This window comes from Lampris incognitus, chromosome 18 (genome assembly GCF_029633865.1).
Source record: "Lampris incognitus isolate fLamInc1 chromosome 18, fLamInc1.hap2, whole genome shotgun sequence".
Lineage (NCBI taxonomy): Eukaryota > Metazoa > Chordata > Actinopteri > Lampriformes > Lampridae > Lampris > Lampris incognitus.
The window spans coordinates 13,937,308-13,955,295 of NC_079228.1; the positions used below are offsets into that span (position 1 = coordinate 13,937,308).

A 17,988-nucleotide genomic window follows, 5' to 3' on the forward strand; every position below is an offset into this window, starting at 1 on the left:
TGGGCCTACAGTGAGAAATTAAAAATAAGGATGAGCGCCATGTCTGAGCCTCCGGTTGTGGAATAGAACACCGGACACCAGGACGAATAATTCCCCGACTGGGGTCCCATCGGGGCTCGGTGTAAAAGGATGGCGGAGAGCGCCGGGATCCAGCAAGGTTCCCCGGCCATCGGAGCTGCGGGCTCGGTTCCGGCCGCTCCGGGCGCCGGGGGGACGGAGGGCTCCGGCGCGGCTGTGGGATCCGCACGTATCGCCGTGAAGAAGGCGCAGCTTCGCTCCTCGCCGCGGCCGAAGAAACTGGAAAAACTCGGGGTGTATTCCTCCTGCAAAGTAGGTTCGCTTCGCTGACGCCCGACCTCCCGTAATGTGTATTTTATACGTTTTCTTTTTTTGCAATGCGCTCAGTCGTTCGTGTTTTTTGTTTTTTTGTTTTTTTTCGGGCTTTGCTTGCAACACTTTGCAGAAATGCAAGCGCAGCAAAGGAAGCCATTGCCGCACATTTTTTTTCTTTTTTTCATTTCGCTCATGCGAGCCATTTGTTTTGAAAATGACGTGGGGGGGGGTCGTGTAGTTAGTTCTAGCGTCAAGATAGACGCAGGCTTTTTACCCGAGGCCTCCCAGCTGCAAGCGCTGCCCTCCCTCCCGTAATAATTTCACAATGTTGCTGCGGGGTGGATGGGGGGTAGACGGGGGGGTGGGTGAACGTAAACATTGGCTTGGCGCTCTGTCAGATTCAGCGTCTCGCAGAGTGAAAGGTGGCTGCGTGCCGACGGGCAGAAGCGAGGCGGTACCCCCGCGTCCTGTGCGCCTGGAAAGTAGCCGGACCGGCGCCGCCTCTCCGAGCATGGCGGCAAACCGCGTTATTTTATCGGGTTTATCTATGATCGGCGAAGAGGGACGGTGTCTTTGTTTTGACAGGGTGACAGCTGCCGGGGGTGGGGGCGGAGTTTGTTGTTGTTTCAAAGCGCATGCGCCGTGCAGCGGCTCCAGCTGACGGCCCCGGTCGTACACAAATCCTCGGCGGTGACAGCTTCCTTATCAAGACTTCTAATGTTAGTCCGCTGCTCTGACCCTCTCATGCGAGACACCATAAAGTGAAAGGTTTGTTACTCGACTCATGGTCATCATCTCCATCCTCATCATCGTTAACTTTGTTCATTGAGCATTTTTCCCCCCACGTGAAATAGACGAATTGACAAGTAGGAAAAAATGTCAACAACAGGAGGAAAACGATTTTAAGAGCTTATAAGATCATACAATTAAAAGTTACAACAAAGATGAATGTTAAAAAAATAATAATAAAACGAATAAGATCACTATGGCCTGGAGGTAGAGCAGGTCGTGAGGTAAGTTGAGGGTTGCCGGTTCGATCGCCGGCTCCTTGCAAAAATGTGGAGGTGCCCTCGAGCAAGACATCGCACCCCCTAGCTGCTGCGGATGAGCTGGTCGTTACCTTGCATGGTTTACATCTGTGTGTGTGTGTGTGTGGCCTTCATTGACTGTAAAATGCTTTGAGTGGCTGTGGCAGCTAGATAAGTGCTATATAAATGCAATGCATTTGCCTTTTAAAATAATGATCAAGTTATGGGTAGTGCAGATGAGAGGATGAAAGGCAGTTTTGGTTAAAATCTAAATTAAAAAGCTGCTGGGGATGTCCACTAAGCTGGCCTCTCTGATATCTATAGGAAGTCTATTCCACAGTTTGGGGACATAGTTGAAGTAGGGCTGGGCGATATGGACAAAATCAAATATCTCATTATTTTTGACCGAATATCTCATATCGATATTTTGATGATATTGTGGAAGTGAGTACTGGTGCCCTCACAAAACATTTACACAGTGATATTTTTGATAAACACTCATTAATAATGTGGATATTATGTCCAGACAGGAAGAGACAAATATAATAGAACAACTAGAACAATCTGATAAGTTCAGAAAATTGCATCTCTTTACTTTAGTGCAGCCTTCAGAACCAGGAAAATACAACACTTAAGTCATATCACAATATTACCATATCCAAAATCCCAGATGACATCTAGTCTCACATCACGATATTGATATAATATCAGTATATTGCCCAGCCCCAAGTTGAAGAAGGCCTCCCTCAGTTTCCGTTTGGTTGTGAGAGGCCAACAATCCAGCATGGTGTTGTCTAATTATTTAATGTGTTTGCTTCTCTGCAGGCTGAAGGAGCCTGTAAGTGCAATGGCTGGAAGAGTCAGAATCCCCCTCCAACACCTCCACGAACCGACCAGCAGTCCAACACAGTCAACCTGCAGGAGCCGTGCAGAAGCTGCTCCCACACTCTGGGTATGCCTGTTCACATTTTCTGGGGTGGCCAACATCTGGGAAGGCCAACATCTGGGAAGTGAAATGAAACCGACCTCAGCAGAGAGACCGAGGTGAAAGAAAGGTCTTAAGTAGTATTAAGAGACTGGCAGAAGAAGAAAGAGGTGGGGGTTAATGGGGGGGACTGTGAGGAGCGACGGTGAAGTGGTTTCAGTTAGATCATGACGCTGAAACCTGGAGTGGGGATTTTTCCGTCAAGTTTTTTTTTCGCCTCCGATCTGAGTCATTAAGTCTTGAGCATATGCTGATAACTGATTCCTGATCTGATATTTAGATTTTCCAGTATAATAAATACAGCTGGAGTAAAAGTGATCCAGTTTAGGTAAAGTATGCTTGACAATTCAATAAGCTCCACATAATGGTTTTTGTTTATTATTTTTAACACAATAATCAAAGTACAAAAGTGATAATAAATACAACAGCCCATACAATATATTGTAACGATCACGGATGAATAGACACGTTAGCCCTGGGCTAAGGGGTCGGACCCTTTAGTCGACTGGTTAACATTGTCGCCCGCGGTGCAGGAAATCCGAGTTCGCGTCCCGGCTGTGGCGGTCCCCTCCATCGGATGCGCTCCCCGACGGGGGGTGGGGGGGTAGTGTAACGTACACGGATAAATAGGCTCGCTGGCCCTTGGCTAACGGGTCGGACCCTTTAGTCAAGCGGTTAACGTTGTCACCCACGGTGCGGGAAATGATGCAGCAAATTCCGGGGGGGGCAGCCCAGCCGGACCGTCACAGCCGGGATGCGAACTCGGATTTCCCGCACCATGGGTGACAATGTCAACCAGTCGACTAAAGGGGCCGACCCGTTAGCCGTGTCTACTTATCCGTGCTCACTACACTATGAAAGGACCAAAACGAGAGGACAAAGTGGCTGCTGGGCGACTTTCATCACCCAATATGAAAGAGCTCCAAACTGCAGACATATTAGCCTCTTGACATTTTAAAACACGCACTTCACTGCTGCAGGTTGTGGATAATTTCCCTTTACCACTCCCTAGACAGAGGCAATGGGACGTTTACATCACCTTTACGACAGCTGGCGTAGATGGCGCACAAGGCAGTAAAACAAACAGTACCCGGAATTTGACCAGGCTTAATACGGCCAATACCGATCAGTTCGAATAGGTCTCTATTGGCTCTGATACCAACGTCTCAGATCTGATGGAGACATCCCTGGTGTAGAACGTGAGGTCCTTTAGGTTGTGCTGGTAGGTGACAGACCCTCAGTTTAAGGACAGTTCTAGCAGATTTCCATCTACACTAGACATTATTCTGTCCTCTCATTTTGTCTCTCTCTCTCTCCTCGCTCGTTCTCTCAGGCGATCATGTGACCCATCTTGAAAATGTGTCAGAGGAGGAGATGAACAGACTTCTGGGTATCGTGCTGGATGTGGAGTACCTGTACACGTGCGTCCACAAGGAGGAGGACGCTGACACAAAGCAAGTCTACTTCTCCCTCTTCAAAGTAAGCCTCCGCTCACCAGTAAAAATCTCAAGTTTAAGGATGACTGACGTGTTGTAAGGAGTTTTCAGTATTTCATGTTATGCACCCGTCCCGTGTTGCAAGGATGTGCACTGTATTTTCAACCTGCTGTGACGTGGATTGCTCTTGCGGTGTGTTTGTGCTTCGAGTGTCATGACAACATGATTTCTCCTTGTTGTGTTTACCTCTCAGCTGCTGAGGAAATCCATCCTGCAGATGGGTAAGCCTATGTTAGAAGCACAGGAGAGTCCTCCCTTTGAGAGACCCAGCATCGAACAGGCGAGCACACAGAAGCACGGGCACAAACACATCACTAAAAACAGTCACAATACAAAAGCAAGCATCAGTTACGGTGCTTTTTATGCCACGATTTGTCAACATTCTCATTTTGTTTCCACAGATTTGAATTCTCCTTGTGTGTTTATTTTGATTAGGGGGTGAACAACTTTGTCCAGTACAAGTTCAGCCACCTGCCGTCTAAAGAGCGTCAGACCATCATGGAGCTGGCCAAGATGTTCCTCAACCAGATCAACTACTGGCAGCTGGAGACCCCGTCCCAGAGACGGCAGAGGGTACCCACCGATGACGTGGCCGGATACAAAGCCAACTACACCAGGTGACCATACCGCCGTGTCTCGAAGCTTTAGAGAGGAAGAGAGCTGATGCTTCATGTAATTCAGTCTTACAGAGAAGTCTCTGGCTGCGTTCACACAGCAGCTAGATTTGGTAATAATTTAGAGAGAGTGACGACCACATTCTGCAACCAAACTGATGACCGGCGATGTTCAGGTAGTCACCGCCAAACTTGAGGGTGGCTTCGGCTGATTTCCGTTGTGTGTGTCAGAACGGCACTGGATAGGCGATAGCGGGCCATGTTTGCATGTATGACATGAGTGTGCAGAAGGAAAATGTGCGGTACTCGAGCATGCTCAGATGCCACCAAGTAACAGCTGCTGTGCTTTGTGTTTTTCCATGTCGGGGTGCCAGTAACTCACAGAGACGGAGATAAGGGCGATGTGTCATCCGACCATTTTTAGCTGGAGTTGCTCCCACCAGTGTTGTGGTCCGGGGATGTTAACAAATCCGCAAACAACAAAAGCATCCGAAGTTGCTGTCAGTTTAGTGCAAATGGATGTATAAACTCACACCTCGGGTTGGCCATGTGAGATGAGAAACACTTCCTGAAACTGCTCTTCTTTGATGTGTAGTAAACGTTGCCATGACTACAGGTGTTAGTCATTGCTATGGTGAGATTGCCAGTAAGGGAATTGACTCGGTTCACCTGTTCATTTCCCTACACCCCTGCTGTAATACGTACAGCGCAGTTTGAGATTCATTGGTAAATGCAGTTGTCAGTTGCAAACACTGACTTTGTGAACGGAGCTGTTGTTAGAGTCCAGGGCCGTCAGGGCCGAGCTATAAAACCGTCCTCCTTAAGGCAGATGGGATTCAGTGTCTTTCTCAAGCCGGGCTGATGTTGGCTGACTTGGGACATGAAAATTCCCTTGACTTCCTGCACCACCTTATTACCCGTTATATAATGTTTTCAAATTTATTAATCTAATAATGATTGAAGATAATTATCTGCTCTTTGAAATAAAAAAAAAAAAGCAGATTTTGTTGATTTTGTCACGTTTTGAATTTGGAGAACTAGCATGGTCGCCTCACAGCAAGAAGGTCCGGGGTTCGAACCCCGGGGTTGTCCAACCTTGGGGGTCATCCCAGGTCATCCTCTGTGTGGAGTTTGCATGTTCTCCCCGTGTCTGCATGGGTTTCCTCCCACAGTCCAAAGACATGTAGGTCAGGTGAATCGGCTGTACTAAATTGTCCCTAGGTGTGAATGTGTCAGCTGTGTGATGAACTGGCGGCCTGTCCAGGGTGTTTCCCTGCCTGCCACCCAATGACTGCTGGGATAGGCTCCACCATTCCACTGGAGTATCTTTTATCTTGTTCACTCATATCCTCTCATCCCGCAGTTGATCTGTTTACAGGTATAACGTTTAGGCCTTATTTCTGTGGTTTATTTCCTACAGGTGGCTCTGTTACTGCAACGTCCCTCAGTTCTGTGACAGTCTGCCTCGGTACGAGACCACCCAGATCTTCGGGCGGACACTTCTGCGTTCGGTGTTCACCGTGTTGAGGAAACAGCTGCTGGAGCAGGCCAGACAGGAGAAGGACAAGCTACCGCCTGAGAAACGCACCCTCATCCTCACACACTTTCCCAAGTAAGAGACACAGACGCGAGCAAACATGTGGAAAAAAAATATAGTTACATGTCACTATGCAATCATGCACAAAGCCTCTCGTGCATACATGCATACACTACTACCCAGTTATTGCATATCACGTTTTCACAGGTACTCATTCTTGTTAATAAGAGGTCTTCTACAGAAGCTGGATGTGTGCTTTGCTATGGCACAGTCGTCACACTGATACCTATGGTGTTAGACATTTCACTCCTCCTTAGCTACACCCTGTCAAATGTCATCACCTTTTATTGCCCTTAAGTAAATAATTCACTGCAAATCATACTTGGATTGAATAGTGTTTACTTAAAGACGAGGTAAAATTTTTACTATTGTCAATCCATCCATTATCCAAGCCGCTTATCCTGCTCTCAGGGTTGCAGGGATGCTGGAGCCTATCCCAGCAGTCATTGGGTGGCAGGCGGGTAGACACCCTGGACAGACTGCCGGGCCATCACAGGGCTGACACACACATTCACACCTAGGGACAATTTAGTGTGGCCGATTCACCTGACCTACATGTCTTTGGACCGTGGGAGGAAACCCGAGCACTCGGAGGAAACCCACGCAGACACGGGCAGAACATGCAAACTCCACACAGAGGATGACCCGGGATGACCCCCAAGGTTGGACAACCCCAGGGCTCGAACCCAGGACCTTCTTGCTGTGAAGCGACTACGCTAACCAACGCGCCACCGTGCCGTCCTTTTTACTATTGTGAACATGTTTATCCTAACTGAATCGACGCACCCAAACATCCCAAATCCTATTCTCATATTTAGAAAGAGCTAAAACGTCATCTGTATCTTTGACTTCTCATGTCAACATCTGCAAAAAAACCCCAACAATTATGTATACTGTTGTAAATATATATGTTGTGGGAGTGTAGGAATGAGGAGACGGAGAGATCGAGTCGAGTCAATTCCGTTTACTCGCACACAAAACAACACCGATACAGCACAATCTCTCCTGGCAACAAGCTAACCGCTAGGCTGCTGCAAACATGGCTCCCCCCGGAAACTCTTAAGCAGTGCCTACGTCAGCACTCTGAATGTCCGCCTTAAAGGAGCAGCAGCTCCTGGTGAATCTACCCTCATTTGTGTATCACCACAGTGTACTGTAAGTCAGCACTGTATGGTTGCAATCGACAACCCTTTCTGCCATAGATTACAGCTGATGCCTGCACATCTCTATAGTGTGTGTGGAAATTAGTTTCTACCCAGAAGACACAACAGTTGTGCTATACTTAATTATGATCTATCACTTTGACGGGCAGGGTTGTAAAAATTCCCTCATAGTTTCAAAGTAGGTTGAATCGGTTCATCTGGACACAACATTTACTGACAGATACGTTTCATCACTCATCTAAGTGCCATCCTCTTGTTGTGCCATCCTCTTGGCCAGCATCTGTTTGGTTTCCCCAACATACAAGTCACGATAATCCTCCTGGCACTTAACAGTGTACACTATATTGCTCTGTTTGTGCTGGGTGACCCGATCCTTGGGGTGGATCAATTTCTGATGCAGTGTGTTTTGGCATTTGAAAGCAACTGAGACGCGGTGTTTGGAAAATATGCGTCTCAGCTGTTCTGACACTCCGGCCACATACGGAACCACCACTGGTTTACACTTAGGCAGCTGTTGTCTTCCTCCTCTCTTTGATTGGCTGGTGTACTGTTTGGGTGTCTTCCTGGTTTTGACAAACGCCCAGTTAAGAGAACCACACTTAACCAGGGCCTGTTTAATGTGGCAGTTCTCCCCTTCCCTGGCCGCTATGCATCTGTCGCCATCTTACAATACTGTGCTTGCAAACATTCCCAAATCCTCTGCGAATACTACACATGACCATTGAAAATCTAGTTAATGGTCACACCCATATTTGCATATGAAACTGGTCGTTGGTTTCGGTCGTGATGCCACTGTATTGTTTATAAGGGTGGGGATACCTGCAGTCAGTTGAGACTGAAGAGGTCACCGAGTGATGAAACGTATCTTTCAATAAACGTTGTGTCCAGATGAACTGAGTCAACCTTCTTTGATTTTCCTACCTGGATGATTGAGCATGCATCAAGACTCCCTCAGAGTTGATTTTTTTTTTTTTAATTTATTTCTGATTTTTCCCTTTTTCTCCCAATTTAGTGGCCAATCGATCCCTATTTTAATTCAAACACCCACCCTCGCACTGTATGCGTTCGCCAACTGCATCTCTCCGGCCGGCAGTCTCGAAGGAGACCGCCTCGCCACTTTCGTGACAAGGCGACTCCAAGCCGAACCACTGTTTTTCCGACACACACAGAGACGCATTCACGTGACGAACACAAGCCGACTCCGCCCCCCTCCCGAAGACAGCGTTGCCAATGATCGCTGCTTCGTCGAGTCCGGCCATAGTCGGATCTGACGAGACCGGAGCGCGAACCCCAGTCCCCAGTGGGCAACTGCATCGACACAGAGCCGATGCTTAGACCGCTACACCACCGCGGACTCCTCAGAGTTGATTTTTTACCCGTCTTAAATGTTTTCATGTTTCACAATATGATTTGTGTTACATTTGTGTATGTGTGCATTATAATACTTAACGGATGCGCAATAAAGGGGCTTACAAGGGCCGTGCTTCATAAAATGTTATAGAAAGATTAAAAGTCAATTTATTCACATTTATTCATATTCGGTTTGTATATCCGCAGTCCTGGGTTTTCCGGTTTCAAATTTTGAATGACGAATACAGACTACCGCCACCTGCTGGTATGGAGCGTTATTTCCTCTCACGGAGGCACAGAACGTACATGCTAGTTGGCTGCTGGCTGTGGTCTTTGCGGGGTGTTCAAGTGCTGCTTTCTGGCCAGAAGCGGTTTAGTGTGTCTGGGCCTTTAGACGAGTGATGAAACGTTTCTCCCAATAAACGTTGTGTCCAGATGAACTGGTTCAACTTTCTTTCTTTGGTTTTAACTGAGCAAAGATGGTTTCTTATATTCCTTATGGGAATTTTAAATATAAATTCTCCTGTGCGATATTTGTTGTTTCCCTCCAGTGTATTTCCAAAGAACATCAGTCAGCTTTTCCTCAAAAAGCCAACGAAGATTACCAATGTTGAGTCAGTCAAAATAAATGATGGAACATTCTCAGTTAATGCAACCCCTGATTGTACTTAATCTGTCCCTTATTCATGTTGTCAAGTTGTGATGGTTTTTGGCTTTTCTGCCGTAGATTCCTATCTATGCTGGAAGAGGAGGTGTACAGCTACAGTTCTCCTATCTGGAGCCAAGATTTCTTGGCTGGAGCATCAGGAGGACAGATCCCGATCCATACAGGTAGCTCAAAAAGCACTTTCTGTTGCTGACAGGACAGGATTTGTAAGTGTTTAAAGTGTGTGATTTGTGTGCTCAGAAACGAAACAGCAATTCCTTAGTTGAAGTTCAGCCAATTATTTAAAATGTTTTTTTTTTTGCATTCTGAATTTACATTTATTATTGTGCCATCACAGGTTGGGTTGGGGCAGATTGTGGAGCAGGGTGAAAATATAAACCACTGTAGGGCACCAAAATGACAATATGTGTTAAGTATTCTTTAAGTGACCATCATATTGCTTCACATCATCCTTGATGATGACATCTGATTACACATTTTGTTGAAGAAAAGTGTTTCGCAGTCCATTACTTTAAAAGGTTGCACTACCAATGTCCATGAAAACCTTCTGCGTCGCACACACGGCCAAAAGCTGACAGACAATTTTTAAGCCTTGTTTATAGATCAGACAAGAAATAAGCACATAGAACAACAGCGGGATGAAAGTGTGATTGGATCTCACACTGGGACCGTCTCTTCCTTTGCAGTCATCAGTGCCCCGCCGGTGACCAGACCCCTGTATTACAGCACTAGTCCTGTGTCAATGGACCCATCCAGCTGTGGCAGCGTCAGTCCTGCCAGGAAAACAGCGTCTGTACTGGAGCCAAGCCCAGGTAGGTCAGACAACCTCACTCATCAAATAAACCCAACCATGTTGTATATACTGTACTGTACATGTACGTATACTGGAGCATCTGTCATGTCCATCTACCTCAGGCATGTATGTAAGTAACCTGCTAACATCTATTACAGCATCTCTGATATATCCTCGGCACCACTGCACTTTATCACCTCTTATTTTGCCTGTATATAGTCAATCCTTGTGTATATATCTGAAGATTGTTGTGTTGTCATGTTGTTATTCTATGTTAAATAAACTGAGAGAGCCACAATACTGGAGTCAAATTTGACGGTTGTGCAAACCTACATGACAAATGAATATGATTCTGATTCTCATCATCACAGGGTGTGAGAGAGGCTGAATTATAACACAATGTGAACTTGAACAGATGTCAGCAAACCAAAGGCCCCTTAACTAAAGGAAGGCTTGTGTTTGTAGACATTTAAGTGGTAATTTTGAAGATTTCCACCATCCATTAGATTACTGACTTTTGCTAGTTGAGTCTTTGAGGCTTCTCTCTGGTTGGTCCATGAGCAAGGAAGTTCCACGTCTTCCTCTCTCATGGACCAATCGCTGCTGACTGAGGTAAAATGCATCCCTACCTGTGTGCAGTTTGGGATTTGTTTCCCCCGCAGCTGTTGGCACAGACAGCCCCCTTTGTATTTTCAGTGTGCTGCAAACACAAAGGTTGTCATTATTGGGTGACAGACTGAATCATCCCTGTGTAACCTCCTTTGACCAAAGATAGTGTCTTAACAGGTACAAATCCTCAAGACTGCGATTCACATATCGAAGAATCAGTGACGTCTTTTTTTTTTTTTTGTGGTATGGGACAGACCAATACTTTTTTGAAAAACGACTGCTTTTAGAAGAAAAGGCTTTTATGAACTGAGAGTGAGCTGAATCATTATTGTTTTACTATAGTCGGTGATGGACAGTAACAAAATGGACATGCAGAGGCGTGGACTTGAGTCACATGACTTGGACTGGAGTCACATGACTTGGACTTGAGTCAGACTCAAGTCACAAATTTGTTTACTTTAAACTTGACAAAATTGAAAAAAGACTTGCATCTCGACTTTGACACCAGTGACTCGTGTCTTCATTTGGACTCGAGCCTTTTGACTTGAAAGACTTGAAACCTTCTCCAAGACCAAAGACAAGATGCTTATAAAAAGTGTTCAGCCAATCAATTCTTCCATTTCCATCATTACAGATCCACTTTGAATCAATCTGTAGTAAATACACATTTTAAAAAGCATTCGTGATTTAAACATTTTAGTATAACTGCTATTCTGTTAGAATTTTGACAAAGCATTACATTTGAAGAGGAGTGCACGATGACTTGTTTGGGACTTGAAACTCAAACGTTTAGGAAATGGGAGTTTATTCGGGACTTGAGTGATAAGATCTGAGACTTGCTTATGACCTGGAAAAGAATGACTCGGTCCTCTGTTGATGTGGGAAAAGTTCAAGATTACCAATCTAAGTAATGTTTCTGGTATTTTTTTTTTCTCCATAGATTTACTGGCGGGAAATTAGGTTCCACTTACTCCCACGAATTCTCCGGAGAATTCTTTTACATCCGCATAAGTCTTGCGTCATTGTGTGACTACGTTTCCACAGACGTGCACGGAAACAGAATTCAAATAGAAATCAAAATTGGCTAAATACGTCACTCAACCAAGTCTACGTTATTTTGCATGTGTGTTTGCATTCAGTTGGAGAGAAGCGCAAGCCGTCAGAGCCTCTTCTGCACGAGGACAACAAAAGGCCCAGGGTGTTGGGTGACATCCCTATGGACCTCATCAATGAAGTGATGGCAACAATCACAGACCCGGCCGCCATTCCAGAGGTAAACCAGCCTGCACGCCAGGGTTTCTCAACAGCATTTCCCTGAGTGCTTTACAACAATACTGGGTTCTGATTTTAAGTCTGACACTCTAAGTATACGGCTTAAACAGGGACTGGAATACTCATTCATTAACAATGAATGGTGTTTTCAAAAAAGAATTATTGAATGAGTTTGGAAAACTAGAGCTTGCCAATCGATTGGCTTAATTAGGAAATATTATATCGCTACCAACCAAGAAAAAATTCTGCATGTTGGGCGTCGGGGTAGCGTAGCAATCTATTCCGTTGCCTACCAACACGGGGATTGTGGGTTCGAATCCCCGTGTTACCTCCAGCTTGGTCGGGCGTCCCTACAGACACAATTGGCCGTGTCTGTGGGTGGGAAGCCGGATGCGGGTATGTGTCCTGGTCACTGCATTAGCGCCTCCGCTGATCGGTCGGGGCGTCTGTTCAGGGGGGAGGGGGAACTGGGGGGAATAGTGTGATCCTCCCACGCACTACATCCCCCTAGCGAAACTCACTGTCAGGTGAAAAGAAGCGGCTGGCGACTCCACATGTATCGGAGGAGGCATGTGGTAGTTTGCAGCCCTCCCCGGATCAGCAGAGGGGGTGGGGCAGCGACCAGGACAGCTCAGAAGAGTGATGTAATTGGCCGGATACAATTAGGGCAAAAAAAGGGGAACACCCCCCCCAAAAAAAAGAAAATACTGCATATAATTTGTTGACTACATCTCATTTACTGTTTTCACTACAACCACTTTAAATCCATCAGTGACTTACTCCCAGTACTGAGATACAAAGCTGTGTCAGTAGCGAAGAGGTAGTTTTGGAGTTAGATACGAGTTGGGTTTGATAATGTTCATGAGGATGATGGGGATAAAGACCTGCGTGGCGTTATTGTAAGCGGTGAAGACCATGAGGAGGAAGACGACCGGTGGTTCTGACTGTGTATTCGATGGTTTCTCTCCTCTTCAGACCAGCCTGCTGTCAGCCCACTCAGCACGTGATGAAGCCGCCCGTCTGGAGGAGCGACGGGGCGTCATAGAGTTCCACGTGATCGGTAACTCGCTCAACCAGAAGCCCAACAAGAGGATCCTAATGTGGTTGGTGGGCCTCCAGAATGTCTTCTCCCACCAGCTGCCCCGCATGCCCAAGGAGTACATCACACGGCTCGTCTTTGATCCGTGAGTTGAAGTCCATGTCACGTCTTATAAAGGGGAGCTTAAAGGATGGTATTTGCTATAAGTATATAATATGATATGAGCGTGCCTTATACATGTATCCCAAGCGACAGTGCCTCGTCCCCGGGTGCACGTGTATGAGAGGTCGCCTGGAGCACCAGGCCGGCGTTGTCAGCACTCTTACCCAGACGGAGGGGCTCATACTAGGGTGTAGAAATGTGCATGAAGGGGGGCTTAAAATACTGTATTTGCTACTAGTATATAATATGATACGAATGTTCAATGTTATACACGTGTCCCCAGCCACAGTGCCTCGACCCCGGGTGCAAATGTGTGAGAGGTGTCTTGTATATTCAGTAAATCCATTTTAACTTAGTCTACGTACCAACCTGTAGATTTACCAAGTAAAGTTTAACTACCCGTTTCACATGAGGTAAAACTTGACATTAATTTATGCATTAAATTCTGCATTAAAACTAGTGGTAAAGGCTTAACTTCTTTTTTTTTTTAACGTTTTTGTAAAACTTTTCATTTTTTATTGGTATTTGTGGTTAATCCCCCAGTGAAGACTGATGGTTGGAGTAGGTAGTTTACCTTTTTTTGCCTCCACTTCACTGTTTGGACTCCTTGTGTGACGTGTTTACTTTGCTGAAATTCGATTTTACTGATACACTTAGTATGAGAGGACTTTTTTTTCCCCAATAGAAATCCATACACTTCCTCTTTTGACAGGAAGCACAAGACTCTCTCGCTGATCAAAGATGGCCGTGTGATCGGCGGCATCTGCTTCCGGATGTTTCCGTCACAGGGCTTCACAGAGATCGTCTTCTGCGCCGTCACCTCCAACGAACAGGTCAAGGTAAGAGGATTCCTGTCTTGTCTGGTATCGGTCAGCCCAAAGTGACCTGACCCAAATCTGTTTGGTCAGTTTTGATATTTCACCGCTCTTGCTATCTGGTCACAGGGCTATGGTACCCACCTGATGAACCACCTGAAAGAATACCACATCAAGCATGACATTCTCAATTTCCTCACTTATGCTGATGAGTACGCCATTGGCTACTTCAAGAAACAGGTCAGTCCTGCATAACCTTATCTGAAGTGCTGAAATGGGATAACCGCTTGTTGGCCCATTATCACAGGGCTGAAGTGGTCTGCAGTGTCCATGTAACACGCCTGTCACGTAGCGAGGTCAAGGCAGGGTCATGACCTTGTCTTTCACTAGCTCTCTCTCCCTCTCTGTATTGCCCTTCTTCTGTGCCGCCCCCCCCCATTTACTCTACATACTTCCTCTGCATGTCTTTTCTGCAAGAGCAGAAACACATCACACAAACAGCCATCTTCACAAGCTAGATAATCCAATATTGAATATTTAAATGTTATTAAAAAAGAGGAGAGAGCTGTAATTTTATTTTTTTTGCATTTTCATTGCATATATGTATATACTGCATTGCATAAAATATATACTTTACATATTCTTTCTGCGAGAGCAGAAATGTGCTGCATAAAGAGCCACCTTAACAAGCTACATAATCCAATGTTGAATCTGTAAATGTTATTAAAAAAAGAAAGGAGATAAAGCTTTCATTTGATTTTTTTAACATTTGTACAGTGGCTTGCCTTATTCTGCCTTGTTTGATGATGGACTTGCTGGCTGGAAAATAAAGTGAAAATGCATCGGAAAGCAAATTGATATCTCAGCCCATCGGCAGAATCCTTTGCCCATTTTTCAAAAGCAACACCACAAAATTGGACTCGAGCCGAAATGTCATGAGAAATTGGACGTGTCTGTTTTTACAGGGGTTTTCTAAGGACATCAAGGTTCCCAAGGCCAAGTATGTGGGCTACATCAAAGACTATGAAGGAGCCACGCTAATGGGATGTGAACTCAATCCCAGCATCCCCTACACAGAGTTCTCTGTCATCATTAAGAAACAGAAGGAGGTGTGTGTGCACGCTCCTCTGTGTGTGTGCACGCTCCTCTGTGTGTGTGTATGCTCGTCCGCGTGTGTGTGTGTGTGTGCACGGTTGTCCATTTGTGTGTGTGTGCGCGCACAGTTGTCCGTGTATGTGTATGCTTGTCCATGTGTGAGAGCACGCTTGTGTGTGTGTGCACACTTGTCTGTTTGTGTGTGTGTGTGCGCACACTTTTCCATTTGTGTGGGTGCACACTTGTCCGTGTGTGTGTGTGTGTGTGTGTGTGTGCACGATCTGTGTGTGTGTGTGTGTGCACGCTCGTCCGTTTGTGTCTGTGATTCACTGTTGAGTTTGGAATTCAGTTGTGACTTTTTCCAAATCTTGTATCACTCTTATCCATCCATGAAAACGCTCTCTCTCTCTCTCTCTCTCTCTCTCTCTCGGTCTCAGATCATCAAGAAGCTGATCGAGAGAAAGCAGGCTCAAATTAGGAAAGTCTATCCAGGGCTGTCCTGTTTTAAGGAAGGAGTACGGCAGATTCCCATTGAAAGCATTCCCGGCATACGTACGCAACTCCCCATCACTCTGACTCGTCCAGAGATCTTTTTAAATGTCATGCTGTGCAGTAGAGTGATGTGACTGAACAGAGTTTCTTCATATCCACAGGTGAAACTGGCTGGAAACCAGTTGGTAAAGGGTAAGAGGGACCCGTTTTTTCTACTCTCGTAAAGATCGAATTATACATTTCTTAAATGCCTTGGCTGGGGAACTAATACCCCCCATGAGGGCAATGGTTTAGATTTACAACTTGAAGGTACTATGAAGGAAGCTGATGGTCTTTAAGAGCTCCATAAATATTAATGAGCCGGTGACAGACCAACAGATTGACATTCGTTGTGTTTGGTCCCGTTTTGCTGCCTTGAAATATGAAGGAAAAGATTCAGAAAATTTACACGTGTCATTGACCCAGCATGTAGACCTTGTCATTTGCGGCCAGGAAATGTAATCATTTTAAATACGAGTAAAACCTGTTGATTTTTCTCCCCCTTTTTTGCTGTTGTTTTCACTAAAAGAGGTCGCACAATTTTAACTTTTCTGCAACTGGTCATTCTTCAGGAAGGAGCTGAAAGACCCAGATCAGCTGTACAGCACCTTGAAGACCATCCTCCAACATGTTAAGGTGGGGGACACACACAGAGTACGCACACACACACACACGCATGCACGCACACACACACACACGGACGAACGTGCACACACACACTTTCTTCTAGCCAAACTGCTCTTTGTGTTTCAGAGCCACCAGAACGCTTGGCCTTTTATGGAGCCTGTGAAGAAAACGGAGGCCCCCGGGTATTACCAAGTCATCCGCTTCCCTATGGGTATGTATGTACAGCCGTGCAAGGTATACTTCAGAGAAACCCACTGTGACATTTGCTGATGACTAAGAGGGGGAGTTCTCTTTTGGACACCCAGTTATTTAGGTGTGGAGACCAATTAATTCAGTGTTTCCCTGCTGTGTCACAGCTCAACGGCCATTAAGGACCACTGTGACGTCTTGAAAAGTCATTTGAGGGTGTCCGGGTGGCATGGCGGTCTATTCCGTTGCCTACCAACACGGGGATCGCCGGTTCGAATCCCTGTGTTACCTCCGGCTTGGTCGGGTGTCCCTACAGACATAATTGGCCGGGTCTGCGGGTGGGAAGCCAGATGTGGGCATGTGTCCTGGTTGCTGCACTAGCGTCTTTTCTGGCCGGTCGGGGCGCCTGTTCAGGGGGGAGGGAGAACTGTGGAGGGTATAGCATGATCCTCCCACACGCTACATCCCCCTGGTGAAACTCCTCACCGTCAGGTGAAAAGAAGTGGCTGGCGACGTCACATGTATCGGAGGAGACGTGGTAGTCTGCAGCCCTCCCCAGATCGGCAGAGGGGGTGGAGCAGCGACCGGGACGGCTCGAAAGAGTGGGGTAATTGGCCGGATACAAGTAGGGGGGAAAAGGGAGGAGAAAAAAAAGTCATTTGAGGTGTTGTGTCATGCTCCCACTGCAGACCTGAAGACCATGAGCGAGCGGCTAAAGAGCAGGTACTACACAACACGCAAGCTCTTCATGGCTGACATGCAGCGCATCTTCACCAACTGTCGTGAATACAACCCCCCCGAGAGCGAGTACTACAAGTGTGCCAACTTGCTGGAGAAGTTCTTCTACACCAAGATCAAGGAAGCGGGCCTCATTGAGAAGTAGACGGAAGACGAGGTTTTCCGAGGAGGTCCCCTCGATGAGATTGACCTGCGAATAGTAAAGGTTTGGTAGATGGGAAACAAAAATCGGGACCCGCGAGCATCGACGAGATAAAGAATGGCGTTGCTGATCGAGGGTCAGTATTCATAACCACGTGAAGTTTGATCAACCGGTTTCAGATTAGCACTCTTTTTCTACGTAGCCTTTATTATTTGATGCATGCCAGCCCAGATACTAAATCGGTAGCCTAGGTTGATACTTGGAAAGCGAGAGAGAGACCAAAGTGGTATTTTTAAGGAGAATACACGTCCGCCTTGTGAAGAGATTATGTGATTCAGGACAAAACCTTTGTCTGTAAATAACCCGCCATTTGTATTCTTAAGGAAGGAAGGAACAATGGAGGGTGTTATAGTGCTATATTAAACATGGCTTCCCATTTTCTGTATTATGCCGGTGGCTGAGGGACAACACAGGACGAGGGACGAGCCGAGGTTCACCAATATACCTTACTTTATCTTTCTCCATCTGTTCTCTTCGTTCGTGTCACTGTCGGCCGCAGTCTGCCTCTTTCTTACTCTCCCCCTTTCAGCTGACTCAGGTAAAGAGATGTCAAACACAGAAACCACGTCTGTATGGAGTCGATAGTTTTTACTGGTGTTGCCTGTGAAGAACTGGACTGAGTGATCAGGACTTCCTGTTTATCTGACTCTGTTCCTGTCCTGTGGCGAGGAGCGCAGGGTGTC

General features: G+C 46.2%; 1 protein-coding gene across 1 annotated transcript; it reads left to right on the forward strand.

The window, feature by feature from the left end:
* The first annotated feature begins 78 nt into the window (after positions 1-78).
* kat2b (K(lysine) acetyltransferase 2B) lies at positions 79-17,248 on the forward strand. The gene is made up of 18 exons (XM_056298428.1): positions 79-330; positions 2,187-2,313; positions 3,680-3,825; positions 4,036-4,122; positions 4,278-4,459; positions 5,877-6,068; positions 9,294-9,397; positions 9,920-10,045; positions 11,775-11,908; positions 12,883-13,091; positions 13,821-13,947; positions 14,053-14,163; positions 14,889-15,032; positions 15,456-15,570; positions 15,672-15,702; positions 16,122-16,185; positions 16,303-16,387; positions 17,055-17,248. Exons 1-18 carry the CDS (start codon positions 130-132, stop codon positions 17,246-17,248), a joined length of 2,379 nt encoding a protein of 792 aa, XP_056154403.1. The 5' UTR covers positions 79-129.
* The last annotated feature ends 740 nt before the right edge of the window (positions 17,249-17,988 follow it).